The 18,060-nt window shown below is 49.9% G+C and overlaps 2 protein-coding genes and 1 long non-coding RNA gene across 4 annotated transcripts; 2 read left to right on the forward strand and 1 right to left on the reverse strand.

Moving 5' to 3' along the window:
- The first annotated feature begins 1,995 nt into the window (after positions 1-1,995).
- FLAD1 (flavin adenine dinucleotide synthetase 1) lies at positions 1,996-8,394 on the forward strand. Of its 2 annotated transcripts, none has more exons than XM_079131539.1 (8): positions 1,996-2,076; positions 2,556-2,778; positions 4,531-5,275; positions 5,975-6,122; positions 6,535-6,633; positions 6,713-6,902; positions 8,016-8,089; positions 8,198-8,394. In XM_079131539.1, exons 2-8 carry the CDS (start codon positions 2,698-2,700, stop codon positions 8,331-8,333), a joined length of 1,473 nt encoding a protein of 490 aa, XP_078987665.1. In that variant the 5' UTR covers positions 1,996-2,076; positions 2,556-2,697; the 3' UTR covers positions 8,334-8,394. The 2 variants fall into 2 exon arrangements, with proteins under 2 accessions (XP_078987665.1, XP_078987664.1); XM_079131538.1 differs by lacking the exon at positions 1,996-2,076 and adding an exon at positions 2,119-2,346.
- Positions 8,395-8,541: 147 nt separating this feature from the next.
- Positions 8,542-10,876, forward strand: LENEP (lens epithelial protein). The gene has a single exon (XM_079131564.1). It carries the CDS (start codon positions 8,871-8,873, stop codon positions 9,054-9,056), a length of 186 nt encoding a protein of 61 aa, XP_078987690.1. The 5' UTR covers positions 8,542-8,870; the 3' UTR covers positions 9,057-10,876.
- Positions 10,877-12,532: 1,656 nt separating this feature from the next.
- LOC306637723 lies at positions 12,533-15,571 on the reverse strand. Its single transcript, XR_013757243.1, has 2 exons — positions 15,364-15,571; positions 12,533-13,315 (listed from the first exon to the last, which is right to left on the reverse strand). It is a non-coding gene; the product is annotated as an uncharacterized lncRNA (long non-coding RNA).
- Between the last annotated feature and the right edge of the window lie 2,489 nt (positions 15,572-18,060).

Consider the following 18,060-nt stretch of genomic DNA (forward strand, 5'->3'; position numbering starts at 1 on the left):
AAACATTAAGCACTAAACTTTGAGAAAATAGGGCCATTTAGAAAACATTCACCAAAATAACTCACAGTATTACGTTCTAAAAGTAATACTGGGGGCTGGGCATATAGCTCAGTTCGTAGAGTGCCTGCCTCGCAAGCACAAGGCCCTGGGTTCAATCCCCAGCACCGCAAAAAAAAAAAAAAAAAAAAAAAAAAAAAAAGTAATACTGGCACTAAGGGAGATTAATCTCCCTCTTTTCCTGTTTTCTATCCATTTAATCCTAGAATCGTTCTTCAAAGTGCAGCTTTGGATAAGAGACATCAACATCGTCTGGAAACTTGTGAGAAATGCAAATAATTGGGCTCCACCCTTTACCTATTGAATCCTAAATTGAGGGTTGGGCCCAGCAATGTGTTAACAAGCTCTCCACGAGATTCTAGTATTGTGCTTAAACTTGGGAACTTACTAGGAAAGAATTAGAACATTTGATTGCTTTGTTTTTGTTTTGTCTGTTAATACCAAGGATTGAGCTTTAGAACAGGGTCTAAGGTCTCACTGAGTTACTGAGGTTGACTTTGAACTCACGATTCTCCAGAGCTGCTGGGATTATAGGTGTGCACCATTGATGTTTTGAGACAGGGTCAAATGTCAAACCTTTATTACAGCAAAAATATTGAACCATGTGACATGTTATTAGGCAAGTGGAGATGTTCCTCCCCCCCCCCCCCCCCCCCATTTGTTTTGTTGGTTTTTTGTAGTGCCAAGAATTGGATCCTGGGTCTTATGTACACTAGGCAAACACCCTATCACTGAGCTACATTCCCAAACTTTAACTGAAAAAAAAAAAAAAAAAAAAGACAAACCACAAGGGCTTATTACTTAAGAATTGACATATGTTGGGTGGCATCCCTTTAACTTTTTAAGCACAGGAACTGGGCATGATATTTATCTTACACAATTTTGTGGAGTAAAATGAGGCCAGGTGTGGCTCAGCATTCCTCCAAACAATAACTGTTAATTTTTCCTAAAAACATCCAGAAACCAGCAACCACCATGGGAGCTAGAGAAATGCAAATTTCAGGTCCACCCAAACCTGAATGATCTGCAAATTAAAACAATCCCCAGATGATTAAAGTTATGAAGCACTCTTCTTTGCAACTGAAATGAACAAGCCAGGCTGACATAATTAAGACTCCAAAATGGACACCCAAAGCACTTCCTTCCTGTTTGCCATCTTTCCCTCCAGAATTAAAATCTGAGGGATTTGAACTAGGGTGGTGCAAGAAGAGACTTTTTACTTTTTCTTGTCAAAGAGGATTTAAGTAATTTTATCATTATGTTAGAGAAAATGAAGGTTCCACACACTAAAAGCTCCCCTACTCCAAGACCCTTGTCCAAGCAATGACAAACATTTTATCTCCCTCAGCTTTCTTCTGCTACAAAATAAAATCCCAGCTGGACTCCATAGCATACCCCTGTAGTTCCAGCCTCTTGGGAGGCCAAGGCAGAAGATTCAGAGCCAGGCCCAACAACTTGGCGAAGACCTTAAGCAACTCGGTGATACCCTGTCTAAATAAAATACAAAAAAGGGCTAGGGATGTGGTTCAGTGTTTAAGCGCCCCTGGGTTCAATCCCCGGTACCAAATAAATAAAAAAGAATTCCTTCTGACTCCTTCGCCTAGAATGAGTCATGGTTAATAAAAACAGCCTATGCATACAAGAATTTGGGAGATTAGAATCAAGCCTCCGTTTACTTAAGCATCAAAAAGCAACACTCCAAAGTCTTCAGAGCACTTCCAACTACAACTTTCGCGCCCCAAAGTCCTAGTCCAGCCCCACGTGAGCCAAAGCCGGGCTCCCACGTTTCCGGCGAACGTGGTTGTTGCCAATAACAACGTAACACCGCTCGTGCCTGCTGGGTAAAGCCTGAAAGCGACAGTCGACTCTACCAATAGGATCACTGGGGAGAGTCTAAGCTACAGCCAAAATAACCAGTCCATACGAGGTAATGAGAGGCGGGACTTTGAGTACGGAAGCTGTCCCGGGACGTGAGGGAAGGAAAGAGGGAAAGACCCGGTGAAGGGACAAAATAGGCAGGTAATAAACTGTAAGAGCTGAGTAGTCAGAAGCTTGGTAAGAAGAGAGGATCCCGGACTAGAAAGGGTGCAGGAGGCTGCAGGGGAAGGCGACAGGGTTCTGGTCGAGGGGGGCGGGGGGAACGCATTTAAAGGGGCCAAGGCCCAGGGTAAGGTAGAAATTTAAAGGGACAGATGTCCCGAAGAGAAGAGACATTTAAACATTCAGATGCCCAAGATGGGAAAAAACTCTTGAGATGACCAATTCGGCACACCGAAGATATTTAAAGTGGTAGGTTCTCAGGAGAGAAGGGCATTTTTAGGAGACTAGAACCAAGCTTCGAAGACATTTATATGAGCATGGGTTGCGGTTTTGGAACACGTTTGTTGAAGAAGCAGTAATAAGAGTCGGTTATGAAGGGTCTGGTTAGAGTAAAAGTCTTACTCGAAGGAGGAAGGTGCACTCCTGCTCTCCTCCATTGTACTTTCTGGCTCCTCCAGGTTCCCTCCATCCCGGACCTTGTTCCCAGGCTATGGCCCCCAGTGCCCTATAGACCTGGCAGTCGCACGGTGTTTGCAGGCCCTATTTGGGGGTCTGGGTGGCTACCGGAGGGCCTTCCAGAGGGGCAGAGAAGGCAGGACCATGGCATCTAGGGCCTCTGAACTTCCCCAGGGGCGCAGCGTGACGGCGGGCATCATCATTGTTGGAGATGAGATCCTCAAGGTGTGTCTGGGAGAGAAGGGGAAGGCGCGGCTTTTTCCTGACCCTAAGAGCTTGCAACCTGCTGAGGGAGGTGAACCAGGGTGGGAATCCCCTTGCCTGCTGCAGTAGGTTTCTGGAGTGAGTCCAACGTGTTGTTGGGAGGAAAAGTGACCCTTATTCTTTCAAATTACTGTGTTGAAAAACTTGTAGCAATGTCCCTACATTTTTCCAAGCAGTATTGTAGGGGACATAGGGATGACACAGCAATGACAGGAAGCCTAGCAAGTAAAGGAGGTAAAGGTGCACATGTTATATATTTAAGAGTTAGATCCCTGCTGGTGGCCTGGGCCTGTAATCCCAGCAGCTTGGGAGGCTGAGGCAGGAAGCTCTCAAGTTCAAAGCCAGCCTCAACAACTTAGCAAGGCCCTAAGCAGCTTAGTGAGACCCTGTCACAAAATAAATAAAAAGGTTTGGGGATGTGGCTCAGTGGTTAAGTACCTCTGGGTTTAATCCCTGGCGCGCGCAGGTGCGCACGCACACACACAAGTTATATCTAGCCTATTTGGAAATAATTCAAGGCCCTCAGCAAAGAGGATAAATGAGCTAGAAGGAAGAGGAATTCCTTCTGAATGATCAAGGGTGTTACTCGAGGACATGGCTGAGCATCAGGTTTATAAGAGTAAACCCTATTTTTTAAGAGTCTAGCAGTATGCTTATTACATCACACATGTGATTTTACTAAGCCTCACAACAATTCCATGAAGTTGGTGCTTTTATTGTGAATCTCAGTTAATAAGTAAATTACACAACTGAGGCTTAGAGAAGTTGAGAAACTTGCCTGAGATTACACACCTAGAAAGTGGTAGAAATGGGATTCTAGCATGATACTCCCTTACTCTCGAACACACACTTTTTAAAAAAATATTTTAGGTGTAGGTGTGCACAACACCTTTATTTTATTTTTTTATTTTTATGTAGTGCTGAGGATCAAATCCAGTGCCTCACCATGCTAGGCAAGCACTCTACCACTGAGCCACAACTCCAGCCCCGAACACAAACTCTTAACCATTAAACCTCTAAAGAGAGGTAGAAGGAGATGGGGCTGGAAAAGAAAATAGTGTACACACCACAGACAGACTCAAATACTTGCAAAAGAATTTGAACTTTATTCTGCATACAGTTGGAAACAACAAATGGCTCTTGAGCCCAAAAGTTGATGCAATCACAGTGACGCATTAGGAAGGTTACTCAGAAGACACAGAGCAAAGCACTGTGGCTGGAGGCTGGGAGCTCAGCCAGGAAGCTGTTACCATTGTCATTGACCAGGTGAAAGGTGCCACGGACCTGCTTCGTGACAGTGGGGACAAAGGAGAGCAGATGGGGAGACATTTCAGTAGAGTTGACTGAATGAAGAGCCTGGCTGGCTGTGGACAATGTCTGGGATGGCACTGACCAAAGTGACAACAGCCAGGGATACAGTGAGGCTGCCTAATAAGCACCTGGAGTCAGGGTTAGTAAGGAGGTGGACAAACTGTCCACACAGAATTGATAATTGAATTCATAAGTATAGGTAAGATCAGGATCAAAGAGCAGAGGAGGCCCAAGGTGAATCACTGACTCCATTCCAGTGGATTTTCCCACCCAGTCCAGGCTCAGCAGCCTGAAGGGGGTATTCCTCAAAGAGCAGAGCACCCCATCATCAGACAGATGTAGCTATACCCCCTCTGCCTTTCATCCCATGGTTTTGACAGTCTTACCCTCCCCAACCCCCAGGGACACACCCAAGACACCAATACCTACTTTCTATGCCGGACCCTGCGTTCTCTGGGAGTCCAGGTCTGCCGAGTCTCTGTTGTACCTGATGAGGTGGCCACCATTGCAGCTGAGGTCACCTCTTTCTCTAGCCGCTTTACCCACGTTCTCACTGCAGGGGGCATCGGCCCCACTCATGATGATGTGACCTTTGAGGCAGTGGCCCAGGCTTTCGGGGAAGAGCTGAAGCCACATCCTGAGCTGGAAGAGGCCATCAAAGCCCTCGGAGGACAGGGCTGGGAGAAGCTGTCACTGGTGCCTTCCTCTGCCCGCCTGCACTACGGCATAGATCCTCGTACTGGTCGTCCCTTCCGATTCCCGCTGGTCTCCGTCCGAAACGTCTACCTCTTCCCAGGCATTCCAGAGCTGCTGCGGCGGGTGCTAGAGGGACTAAAAGGACTGTTCCAAAACACAGCTGTTCATTTCCACTCAAAGGAACTGTATGTGGCTGCTGCAGAAACCTCTATTGCCCCCATCCTTGCTGAGGCCCAGGCCCACTTTGGGCGTAAGCTTGGCCTGGGTTCCTACCCTGACTGGGGCAGCAACTACTACCAGGTGAAATTGACTTTAGACTCTGAGGAAGAAGGACCACTGGAGGAATGCCTGGCCTACCTGACTGCCCGTCTGCCCCAGGGGTCGCTGGTCCCCTACATGCCCAATGCTGTGGAGCAAGCCAGTGAGGCTGTTTACAAACTTGCTGAATCAGGTAGGGTCCTTCCTTGGGGAGGGGCAGCATGTATTAGGTCAGTGGTGCCATCCAAGATTTAGAAATGCAGGGCCTGTTGGAGGGGCTTCCCACAAATCTGAGAGAAGGTAGAAAGTACCTACTGCTGATTCATTCATTCTAATAAATATTGATTGAGTACCTACTCTCACCAGCACTGTGCTAGATGCTGGGGATATAACTCAACAGGACAAATGTATGCCCTGCTTTTATGGACCAGTGGTTTAACCAGAAAGGTAGATGGGAAACAGGACCATACATGAGGTGTGACTGAAGAGGACTCCACAGCTGGGAGATCAGCCTTGGTCTAGGGTCTGAGACAGCTTTTCTGACCAACTGACAAAATAGCTAAGTGATAAGGAGGATTTCATTGGACCAGGGGGTGGGCAAGAGCACAGAGAATGGAAGTAGGCCTGGAAGGAAACAGCTTGGGGTTTAGGGGAACGGCTAGAAACCAGAGCATCCCACACTTCCACCCCCCAGCCCCCACTAGGACCAAAGTAAGGTCAGGTGGCTGAATGGCAGGTAGGGGACAGGGTCCACAGGCCTAGAGGGCAACATGAAGGAGTTTGGACTTAATCCTAAGAACACCAGTAAGAGGTTAAGGATTTTAAGCAAGGGCAACATGTCCCGTGCAACAGCCATATGTCTCTGATGCCCACTTCCCTGCCTGCATGGCAGGGTCTTCTCTGGGGAAAAAGGTAGCAGGTGCCCTACAGACCATTGAGACTGCCTTGGCTCGGTACCACCTCACCCAGCTGTGCGTGGGCTTCAACGGGGGCAAAGACTGCACCGCCCTCCTACACCTCTTCCATGCAGCTGTGCAGAGGTGAGCCTACCTCAAGACATCTAATGTCTAGTTCCCCTACTCCAGAAAGCAGGAAGAAAGCCATAGTGACCTATCTGTTCCATTCTCCCACCCTGTGTATTAAGCATCTGACACATGCCTGGCCCTGGGTATAGATGTGCAGGCCACCATCCCTGACCACAAATAGGTCACAGTCCTATTGGGGAGGTGAGATTTACCAGAAATCTCATTCCAGAGACAGGGATGCTCAGGTTCAAGAAGTGAGTGATCAGAGTGGGGTTCCCAGAGGAAGTTTGTCTGCTGGATTAAAAAAATGAGGACAGGGGAGAAAGGGAGGGTGTCCATCCCATGCAACAAAGGGAAGAGTGTGCTCTCCAAAGAGTCAAATTCCCTATCTATGCTGGCAACCTTATGAATTCTTACCCTTCCCCAGGAAATTTCCTGATGTTCCAAAACCCCTCCAGATCCTGTATATCCGCAGCATCTCCCCTTTTCCTGAACTGGAACAGTTTCTCCAGGACACCATCAAGAGGTACTAGAGGCCTGGAGGTTTGGGGTCCAAGAGGAACTTGGCCGGCCCACTCTGACCTCCACCTCTGTTCATTCCTAAGGTATAATCTGCAGGTGTTGGAGGCTGAGGGTGACATGAAGCAGGCCTTGGGTGAGCTGCAGACACAGCACCCCCAGTTGGAGGCTGTTCTGATGGGCACTCGCCGGACTGACCCCTATTCCCGTAGCCTCTGCCCTTTCAGTCCCACTGACCCCGGCTGGCCTTCTTTCATGCGCATCAACCCACTGCTGGTAATGGGGATAAGTATTTATTGCCTTCCATCTTCTGTGCCCTGTCAGTCATTGCACCCTAGCTCCCCTGGGGAAGGAGGCCAGGGCCTGAGTCATGGATGAAGGGGCCCCATCATCCAAGGGAGGTTGTTCATTCATTAACCAGTATTTATTGAGCACTAATTCAGTAATAGGCATTGTTGCAACAAAGAGAAGAGTGTGCTCTCCAAAGAGCCAAATTCCCTGTCTATGCTGGCAACCTTTCTACTGTGGACCAGTGACTTGGACCTGTGCTGTCTAATATGACAGCCATTAGCTATTTATTCATACTTAGGTTGCAATTAAAATTAAATACAAGTTACTAAAAACACTTATATACTTTCAAAGGATGAAGTTAATGACATGTGAATTACAGCTCAAAAAAATTTTTCTGGCACTGGGGATTGAACCCAGGGGCACCCTATCCACTAAGCTACACCCCCAGACCTTTTCATTTTTGGTTAGATTGATTCCCAAGTTTTGTTTGTTTGGTTTTTTTTTTTTGGTTTTTTTTTTTTTGAGGCTATTGTGAATGGAGTTGTTTTCCTCATTTCCCTTTCAGATATTTCATCGCTTATGAATAAAAATGCTTTAGATTTGTACATTTCATTTTTTATTTTGAAACAAATTCTCAGTAAGTTGCCCAGTGGCCTCGAACCTGAACCTCCCAAGTAGCTGGGATTATAGGCATGCACTACCATGGCTGGCTTATATCTCAAGTTTTAAAACAAGAACAATTTAAAATTCATTTCTTCAATTGTAGTAGCCACATTTCAAATTACCATCATATTAGACACACAGATATAAAACATTTCATGGCACAAAGTTGTAACCTGGCAGCACTGACTTAGACACATAGTCCTTCCATGTTCTGGATGTAACACCCCAATGAAGAGTGGCTGAGGAATAGAGAGGGGTAGAGGATAAAGGCCTTCTCTGCCTCACTGCTTAGTCTACACAGAGCAAGGTATACCAAGAACCTGATAGCAAGCCTCCCTCCAGGCCAAGGGAGCAGAAGAGCCATGGATGGGCCCCTTGCTAGATCGCAGGGGGAGAGGGAATGTTTGTGACTGTTCTATGACTCTGACCTCCCAGGACTGGACCTACAGAAACATCTGGGACTTTCTACGTCAGCTGTTTGTCCCATACTGTATCCTGTATGACCGAGGGTAAGTTTAGGGGAGCAGAACGGGTATGGGAGGATGTGAAGGTGCTGGCATAGAGAGAGCCACCCAGAGAGCCTGCCACACACTTAAACTTTCATTTCCTCACTCCAGGTACACTTCACTGGGGAGTCAGGAGAACACAGTACAGAACCCAGCCCTGAAGTGCCTAGGCCCAGAAGGACAACCCACCTACCGTCCAGCCTACCTACTGGAGAATGAGGATGAGGAACGGAACTCCCGCATGTGACCTCCCATGTGGGAGAAAGGGGAGGGGACTGTCATGTCAATAAACCATGCCTCTTACTGTGCCTGTTGCTCCGATTGCGTCTTTCTGCTCCAAGAGACTGGGGAGGCAAAAGTGGGCCAGACCCTGCCGGCTCTAAGCTGGTCATGTTTACTCTGAGGGACCCAGGGTTGGGATGGAACAGGCTGGAAGGTAGCATCATGGATGATTCTCAATGTCAACCTCATCCAGAGCCCACCAAAGGGTGGGAAGAGTTGTGCCAACCACTGAGAAAGGGGCAACAAGACAGGGCACCACCCGCGCTGGAGGAACGGACGCTGAGCTGGCCTGGCTATGGAGATGGAGTGCCCAGGCCCTCCCTCCTAACCCCACCCCCATCCCTGTCCATAGGGGCTGACTCAGCCTTTTCCCAGGCCGAGAACTTTCCTTTGCTAGACCCTGGGGCCTTTGTGTCTAGTCATGAGGCCTGATGGGGGTGGGGACAGTTGATAAAAGGCGCTAAAGGCAGCTCCCACACACTTCCTCAGAACTGCTGCCCACATGCAGCCCAGGACACAGCCCTTAACCCAGGCCTTACCTTTCTCCCTTGGAGGGGTCCTGCGAGATGCTGGGCTCCGTGTGCCTGTCATTAAGATGGGCACAGGGTGGGAGGGCCTACAGCGAACCCTGAAGGAAGTAGCCTACATACTGCTCTGCTGCTGGTGTATCAAGGAACTGCTGGATTAATGACACCAGGGATCTGCCTCTACCCACTGGCACCATGGCTGGCATCGCTCAGGTGGGCAGGGTAGGTCAGATAGATGTGGCTGCAGCTTCTGGAGCAGAGCCTGCCTCACAGCTCCCCCATTTTCTTCTATAGCCCCATCGAGACTCCTGGGGCCAGCTGTGCTTGACCAAGGACAGATGGGCCACAAACAACAATTGAAGAGTGAAGTGTGAATCCTACTTTGAGTTGTGCCATCTGCCAGACTTGCCTCATCTCTGGGCCTCAGTTCCCAGCCTCTGCCTCTGGTGGACCTCTGGTGGGCAGGAGTTTGGCCTGCTGGCCAGCACTCCAATAAGACTACTGCAGGACCTGGCACACCTCTAAGCTTGGCACAGTGAGCTCGCAAGCCCAGATGGTTGATCTTACCATGCCTCTTAGTACCAGGAATGGGCTGCGCCCTAAGATCTCTGTTTGAGAATCGCTGAACTATACATATAATAAAAAGGCTTTGAGGCCAAAAGTTCTAAATCTCTAAAGGGGAATGAGACAAAAGTCAGCACCCTAAGGGTCTTAATGCCAGAGTGCAGACCAAGGAGGGAGGGAAGTTGTCCTGGATAGAAGTGAGATTGAAATCCAGGTTTCCTGACTCACTGGTGCCTGGGTGGGAAGAGTAGAGGGCAGAAAGGACAAGATCCTCCCGCCTGTGTATAGGAAGGGGTCCAGGTTGGGGTGTTTTACGAGGCCAGGGTATTAGAATGACAACCCAAAGGACTCAGTCCTTCCCCAAATAGGACCTGGTATAGGGAGCTCCCTGCTTCTGAGGAGTTTAGGGAAAATACTGTGCTATTTCCAGTTTGTGGAGGAAGTGGGCCCCATGAGCTACAAGACCTCCCAGCTCACACACAAAACTACAAGAGAAATTTATCTGGGTAGCCACACAGGTCCTCAGGCTTATCAGGGCATGGCCCTATCAGGACACAACAGTTTGAGTAAGTAGAATTGACTCCTTGCTTCCCCTTGGAAGTCAGTAATACATGCTTTCCCCAGTGGTAGGTACACATGCACATCATCTTGATTATGCTTACTCACATACCCACCCACAGCCTTCCACAACTTCAAGGCAAGCAATAGGGCTTGTTCAAGTTTTCCTGGGCTCAGCATTCAGAGTTCCCTGACCTTCTTGGGGCCCAGCTATTGTTCATCCCCCTTTCTCACCTGGGATACTGGCCTAGATATATACATGGGGCCCTCTTCCTCCCTCCCTGGAATCAGCTCTTCCTCAACCTTTTTAGTTAACTACTTTTTCTCTGGGTCGGTTTTATCTTTTTTGTAAAGGTAATCATGCCTAAAGTAAAAAATTCTTTCTCTCTCCTTTTCTTTTCTTTTTTTCCCTTTTTTGCAGTTCTGGGATTGAAACCAGGGGCGTTCTACCACTGAGCTACAACCCCAGCCCAGCACCCAGTCATTTTTATCTTTCATTTTGAGATAGGGTCTTGCAAATTTACTGAGGCCATCCTTGAACTTGACTTAGCTTCCCTAGTCATGGGGATTACAGGTTTGTACCACCACACTCCACTTAAAGAACTCTAATAATAAAAATCAAGTTTCCTACACCTATCCCCCACACCCTCTGCTTTCCTTCCTTGAAGATAACCATGGTAACCAACTTCTTGAAGAACATTCCAGAGATAGTCTATGCAGGTCTGAATCTTCATTCATTCAACAAACATAATTGACTATCTACTATATGTAAGTCTGGATGTTTTGAAAACAGCAATAAACAACATAGATCCCTGTACTTGTGAAGTTTACATGCCAGTGGGTGACAACAGAAGATAAACTACAGACTTTTTTTTTTTTTAAAGTATATTGATATTATTAGGAGATAGATACTATGGGAAAAAAAAGCAAAAGCTGGACTGGAGATGAGTGTGGGTGGGTCAAGAAGAGCCTAAATAAGAACTTAAGTGATTTTATTTACTTTATTTTTATATTTGGTACCTGAGATTGAACCCAGGCACTTAACTGAGCCACATCCCCAGCCCTTTTTATTTTTTGAGATAGGTTCTCACTAAGTTGCTTAGGTCCTTGTTAAGTTGCGGAGACTGAACTTGACCTTGTGATTCTCCTGACTCAGCCTCCCAAACTGCTGGGATTATAGGCAAGTGCCATTGCACTGGGCAAGATATGCTTTTTAAACTGGATAGTGGTAGTGCATGCCTGTAATCCCAGCTAATTGAGAGGCTGAGGCAAAAGAATCACAAGTTTGGGAATAGCCTGGGCAATTTCATGAGACCCTGTCTCAAAATAGAAAAAAAAAACAAAAACACTTTTTTTGGTACTAGGGGTTGAACCCAGAGACTTCACCACTGAACTACATTCCCAGCCCTTTTTTTTTTTTTTTTTTTTGTGATAGGATCTCACTAAATTGCTTAGGGCCTCACTAAATTGCTGAGGCTGGCTTTCAACTTGCAATCCACCTCCCTCAGTCTCCCCAGTGGTTGGGATCACAGGTGTGTGTCATAGCACCCAACTCAAAATTTAAAAAAAAAAAAAAAAAAATTAAAGGGCTGGGGGATGTAGTTCAATGTAGAGCATCCCTGGGTTCAAACCCCAATATTGGAAAAAGAAAAAAACTTGAGCTCTTATGCTGAATGAATGAGAAACTATTGTCTGATATCAAACATGACCTAAGTTTTTATTTAAAAGGCTCATACTGGCTGTTGTGTTGAGAATAGACTTTAGAGAATAAAGGCAGAAAATGAGAGACCTATTAGGAGGCAAGGAGCACAATTTAGGCAGACACCTGGGCAAATCAGGTCAGACTAGAACAAAATAGCAGTGGTGAGAAGTGGCTAGATTCCAGATATGGTTTTTTGTTTTTGTTTTTTGTGTTTTTTTTTTTGTACCAGGGATTAAACACAGGGACCCTTAACCACTGAGCCACATCCCCAGTCCTTTTTTATATTTTATTTAGAGACAGGGTCTCACTGAGTTGCTGAGGCTGGCTTTGAATTCACAATCCTTCTGCCTCAACCTCCCAAGCCACTGGGATTAGAGAGGCATGCACCTGCACCTGGTGGCAAGATATGTTTATTCTGCACATTGCTTTCTGTATCTTGCTCTTTTTATTTATATCTTATGTTTTCCAGTACTGGGGGTTTAACCCAGGGCCTCATGCATACTAGGCAAGCATTCCACCACTGAGCAACATCCCCAGCTCTGCACCTTGCTTTTTCTTCCTTCACGTACTTTGTATAGGATCCATATACCACTGCAGCATGTATTAGAGTTTGCTCATATTTGTTTATGGCAGCCTACTACTCTATAGTACTTGAACTCAAGATTGTTTCTCATCCCTTGCAGCCCAGTACTCCTATTTATTTGGCACTAGGAATTGAACCCAGGGGAGCTTAAGCATGGAGGTATAACCCTAGCTCTTTTTTTTTTTTTTTTAGTTGTTGATGAACCTTTATTTTATTTATTTATTTTTATGGTGATGCTGAGAATCAAACCCAGTGCCTCACACATGCTAGGCAAGTGCTCTGCCACTGAGCCACAACCCAGCCCCCACCCCAGCTCTTTTTATTGGTCATTTTGAGATAGAATCTCACTAAATTGCTTAGGGCCTCACTAAGTTACTGAGGCTGGCTTTGAATTTGTGATCCTCCTGCCTCAGCCTCCACCCAGTTGGGAGGTTGAGGTAGGAGGATCACAAAATTTGAGGTCAGTTTCAGCAACTTAGTGAGACTCTATCTCAAAAAAATAAAAAGCATTGTGGGGATGTGGCTCAGTGGTTAACTGTCCTGAGGTTCAATCCCCGGTACCAGAAAAAAAAAAAAAAGGCGAAGAAAGAAAAGAAAAAGGGAGCTGGCAATGTGGCTTAGTGGTAAAACATCCCAGAGTTGAACCCCCAAACCACAATTTAAAAAAAATATATATATGGCATGACAAGGGTAATTATCCCATTTATCCCATTTTAATGTGAAATGGGCCCAGAAGTGGAGGTCAGGCAGCATTCTGCAGTAGAATGATTATTTACTGAACCCAGGTTTTCAGATCTTGAATGCAGGGCTAGTCAGGTGGTGGTACAAACCTGGAGTCCCAGTTACTTGCCAGGCTAAAGTGGAGAGGATTGCTTGAGCCCAGTAATTAGAGACCAGCCCACGCAACATAGTGAGATTCCTTCTCAAAACAAAAACTCAAATTTAGGGCTTCTTCTGATCAGCCTGTCCACCACTTCTGAGCTGGTGTTTGTGTGGTTGGTGGCCCAAGTTTCCTGGGAGGATAACTCAGGCAAGAAAGTGTGGACAGAACACCCACCCCAACCCACCCCCACCCTGGCCCAGTTCGCATGAACTTCCCATCTCAACCTAAACTCCTCTTGCTCTTGGTTGGCTTCGGGGCTCAGCTGGGGATCCCAACTACCTCCTTTTCACCTAATCCACCCAGGCCAGGAGATCTTTCCATTCCTCTAGAAGGAAAAGAAGCTCCAGCTTCTCCACAGTGTTCTCTTCCCCAAATTAAGCAACTCAGGTTCTGAGCCTGCAAACTACTATGGAGGCTGGAGGAATAGAGTGTGTAGTGGAGGGGGATGCCATGGGGAGGGGTGGATAAGATAGCATCTACCTCTTGGCTCCTTGTGGCCACAAGGGGTAGGGGAACAGGTGGGTAGGGTAGGAAGGGAGCAGGCAAGAGGGATGGACTGGCAAGTGACCCCCAAGTACCACAGCAAGAGGAGAAGTGGGTTATCCAAGATTCCCTGTAGATTACATCGGATATATAGTCCTCAATGGCGGAATAAGAGGCAGGCAGAGGAGAGAGGTCACCACCAAGAGGTCTGAGTAGGGGAGCTCAATACTGGGTATCATAGTAATGATCTCAGGGTAGAGGGAGTGGGTCCCACCTTTTTCGCAACTACACAAGGAGGCATGCTGAAAAGGAGAGGTGTGGGGCCAGGCACAGACGAGGCATGCATGTAATCCCAGTGATTTGGGAGGCTGAGGCAGGAGGACTGCAAGCTCGAGTCCAGCTTCAGCAATTTAGCAAGGCGCTAAGCAACTCAATGAGACCCTGTCTCTAAATAAAATACAAAATAGGACTGGGGATGTGGCTCAGTGATTAAGTGACCCTGAGTTCAATCCCCAGTATCCAAAACAAACAAACAACAACAAAAACAGCCTCAGCAATTTAGCAAGACCCTGTCTCAATAAATAAACAAATAGGATTAAGGACATGGCTTAGTTCAATCATCAGTACTAAAAAGAAAAATAAAGAAGGGTGTAGCAAACATTGCTGGCTCCTTACAGCGCAAACCCCAAGGGCCTTGGCTCTTATTTGCACTTCGTTTACATGTGTTATTTCCCTCAATACACATAAGTCCCCACTCCATTTTTCAGTGGTTCTCAGATTCCAGATTTGGCGGCCTCGGAGCATATCCATATCTCCTACCAATGACTGATCCGTTACCCAGTACCTTTCCATCACGCGTCTCTGCCTTTTTTTTTTTTTTTTTTTTTTTTTTTTTGCCAGCACCAAAGCAGCGACCCTAACTCCTAGCAGGTTGGGTTCTAGGTCCAGGGGACCTGCGCCCCCTAGTGGCTGGCCGGATGGAGGCTGAGCGCCGAGGGGTTCTGTTTCGCCTTCTCTGGGACGTGGAGTTTTGGAAAATGTTCCCCGGAGCTTCCTGAAGCTAAATTTACCTCCCCTGGCCCTGGGGGGCGCAGAGATCCCGGCGGCGATTAGCACAGCGCAGCAGCCGGCTCCAGCCCAGAGGCCCGGAATAGGCGCGGAGTTATAAATAGTGCTGCCCGCAGGTGTGGGGGGAGTCGGCAGGAGGGGGTACCCCTGGCAGCCACGGCCCCTTCAGGTGGGTTGGGCGGTCGCGGTGGGTGATATGGGGGGCGGTGGGTGGGGGGACTGCGGTCTGAGCGCCCCCAGCGGTTTCCTGGGCGGCGGGTTTCTCGAGGGAAGCGGAGGCAGCCAGGGGAAGGGGGGTGGGGTAGTGGGGAAGAGGTGGGCGCCTGGCGCAGACTGACGCTCCATTCCAGCTCAGCCCCTGCCTTTCCGAAACAGGCCCCCAGACCCACTGACTTTAGACCCCGCCTTGGCAAAGCCTTGCCTCTCTAGCGGCCAGAAGTCTTCTTTCCCCCAGGCTTTACAAGTATCTAACTTCTGCTTCTACCCTTCTGCGCACGTGGCCCAGCCAGTTCAGGCATCTGGCCACCACTCTTGAGTCGCTGTCCCCAGCCCCAGGTATATGGTCCTCCCAGCTGGGGCTTCCATCCTTCTCACGGCAAGCACCTTACTCTCTGAGTATTGACCCACCTCCTGCTACTTTTCCTGAAATATTAAGGTCTAACTTGTCGCCTGAAGATTGAAATCTGAACGTGCGGATCTGAGGCGTTCCCGTCTTCAGGAGGCCCCTGCAGGTTCCTCACTTGCCCTCCAGCTCCCAGTTCTAGTCACTGGCTGGAGGTTGTGGGGAGGTACCGCCGGGATTCCGCGGGAGGGGGCGGGGCCCCCAGTCAGCGTTTCTCTACTGCGGCTGTTTCAGGTTCGCTGTCTCGGGTTCGGCGCGGTAAGGGTCCAGAGTTGGGGGAATAGGTGGGAATTGAATTCAAGTTGGGGTTCCCGCCTCTGAGCGAGAGAGCTATTCGTACCATAAGAAAAAGAGTGAGCTGGGGATGCAGCCCAGTGGTAGAGTGTTTGCCTCGCGTGCGCAGAGCCCTGGGTTCAATCACCAGCACTGAAAAGAAAAAAAAAAAAAAAAAAAGAGAGAAAGAGAGAGAGAGAGAGCGCTAGAGAGAAATACGGGATGGGGTCATTGCAGAACTAACAGTAACCAACAGTAGGTTCCAAGACTGCTGAGACCGAAGTGGGGAGTGGTAATCCTGCCGCAGAAAGATTCGGGTGGTGTCCTGCCAGACGCGACCCACAGAAGTGGGGGGGCGGGGGGCGAGGCTTTCGCGTCTTTGCTCCCTAGGGCTGGTGCCAAGGCGCCCGCCTTTCTATTGCCTCTGGAGGCCCGGAGCCACTTTTTTCCTCCCAACCGCACCCCCTACGCGCACCATCCTTTTCCTCGGCCATGCACTCTCCTCCCAGGAGCAGCCCCCTCTCGGTTTCACTTGTGCATCTGGCACTAACGTCTTGCCCCTGGCACGGCCCTTCCCCTGGTCAGCACGACCCCGACGACAGAAGAGAAACACCAAGCCTGGACCACACCCGCTCCAGGCCCTACGGACCAGAATCTGTCCGGCGAGGCCGAGATGAAAACCCGGAGCACTAACCGGCCTTGGGACCCAGGGGGGACAGAGACCATAGGAAAACCTGGAGCGGATTATTTGAGCCGGAGCGCCCCACGCCTGCTGTCACCCCCTCCTTCCTATAGCCCCCCTAATTCTCCAGTGAGATAATGTCTGGGGTGGGGGGCTGTTTGGTTTGGCCTGGGCCCTCAGGGGCGCCTCACACTTTCCGCCCCTGGCTAGGGCGCAGGGCAGCGGCCCCGAGGCTGAGTCACGGCCGGGGAGAGCAGGAGCAGAGGGAGGGAGGGACCTGGACTCCGCCCCTCCCCCTGCGCGGGGATCCCGGGTCAGCCCGGGTGAGGGCCAGGGCCCCCCTGGCGCCGCCCATTGTGGTCCAACAGGTTGAGCTGGTGTCCCGCGGAGCCACCTGCTGGAAAGGGAGGGAGGCCCCCTGCGGAGGGGGTTGGGGAAGCGAAAGCGAGTCCGACCCGGTTCGGCCTGGCCTGCTGCTGCGAAGCCGAACCTAGCCCGAGGGAGCCGGATTTGACTCCGTTTGACACTAGTGGGAGGGGCCCTTTGGGGTACTAACACCGCAGGCCCAGTTGGAAAAGTCCCATACAGGCTACCTTTCTCAGGGGGACACTGAAAAATACATGCTGGTCCCCCTCAAACCCACACACATAAACATCCTAAGACCCACGTCCCCGCCTCGCCACCTTGGTCTTTAAGCAAATCCATGTTAAGACGTCCCTCCGCCGTGAAGACTCAGTTTCTCCACTTAGGGAACCCGCGGGATGGAGGCGGAGAACAGGAGCGTGAGCGCACCTCCCCCGTCCTCCTTGCGGACACGGCCCCTCCCCTCTGACAACGCCAAGGCCGCAGCGGGCACCGGCAGGAGCGCAGAGGCTTCTTACCCCCAGGCGCCGTTCCCTCCCCGCGGGGTGCCATCACGCGTGGGGAGGGACATAGGGTGCCCGCAGCCTCAACTCCCCCACTCCTGAAGGGGCGTGGGGCGTAGGGACCAAAGCTGAAGGCCGAGTGGTCCCCCTCCCCCGCCCTCCTGGGGCCCTGACCTGATTATAGCCCCTCTCGGACCCCCTCCCTCCAAACCCTAGGTCTTCACCCCCACCCAGCCTATCCTTAACCTCTCATACCCTTCCCTCTCGAGGTGCTGACCCTAAGGAAGCCCCTCTTGGAAGAGAGGGAGCCCCTAAGGGGGGTGCTCCATTCCCAGGCCGCTGCGGACACTGCCCCCTCCCCCCTCCCCTTCAGGTTTCAGACCGGCCCCTCGGCCCCGCCCCCTCCCTGGTTTCACGCAAGGCGGGACCCACTTGGGATGGGCGGGTGTTCAAGCCAATGGGCGGGCCAGGCGATGGAGTGCAGGGGGCGGGGCGAAGTAGCGGCAGAGGGCTGGACGGGGGTCCAAGGCGGAGCTCCAGTTAAGGTGGACTGGGAGAGATAGGGGTAGGAAAGGAGAGAGAGAGAGAACTGGGGGGGGGGGGGGGAGAGGTACCGCGGCAGGTGAAGGGAGATAGAAAGAAGGAAAGAAAGAGGGAAAGGAGGAGGGTGGGAAAGGCTCCAAGAGCAAAGTAAGAGCTTGGGGGAAGGTGGTAAAAAGGAGAGAGGGACCCTTCTGCGCCTTGCTGGGACTGGCTGGACGGAGGGGTTGAAGTTTATGTCCTTATTGGGCGGAGGGAGGGGGACCTGGGGGGGCGGGTGAAAAACCAGGAAGTGACAGAGGGTGTTGCTAAGGGTTGGGGGGGGAGTTTGGGGGGTGGCC

The sequence above is a fragment of the Sciurus vulgaris genome (genome assembly GCF_902686455.1).
Source record: "Sciurus vulgaris genome assembly, chromosome: 1".
NCBI lineage: Eukaryota > Metazoa > Chordata > Mammalia > Rodentia > Sciuridae > Sciurus > Sciurus vulgaris.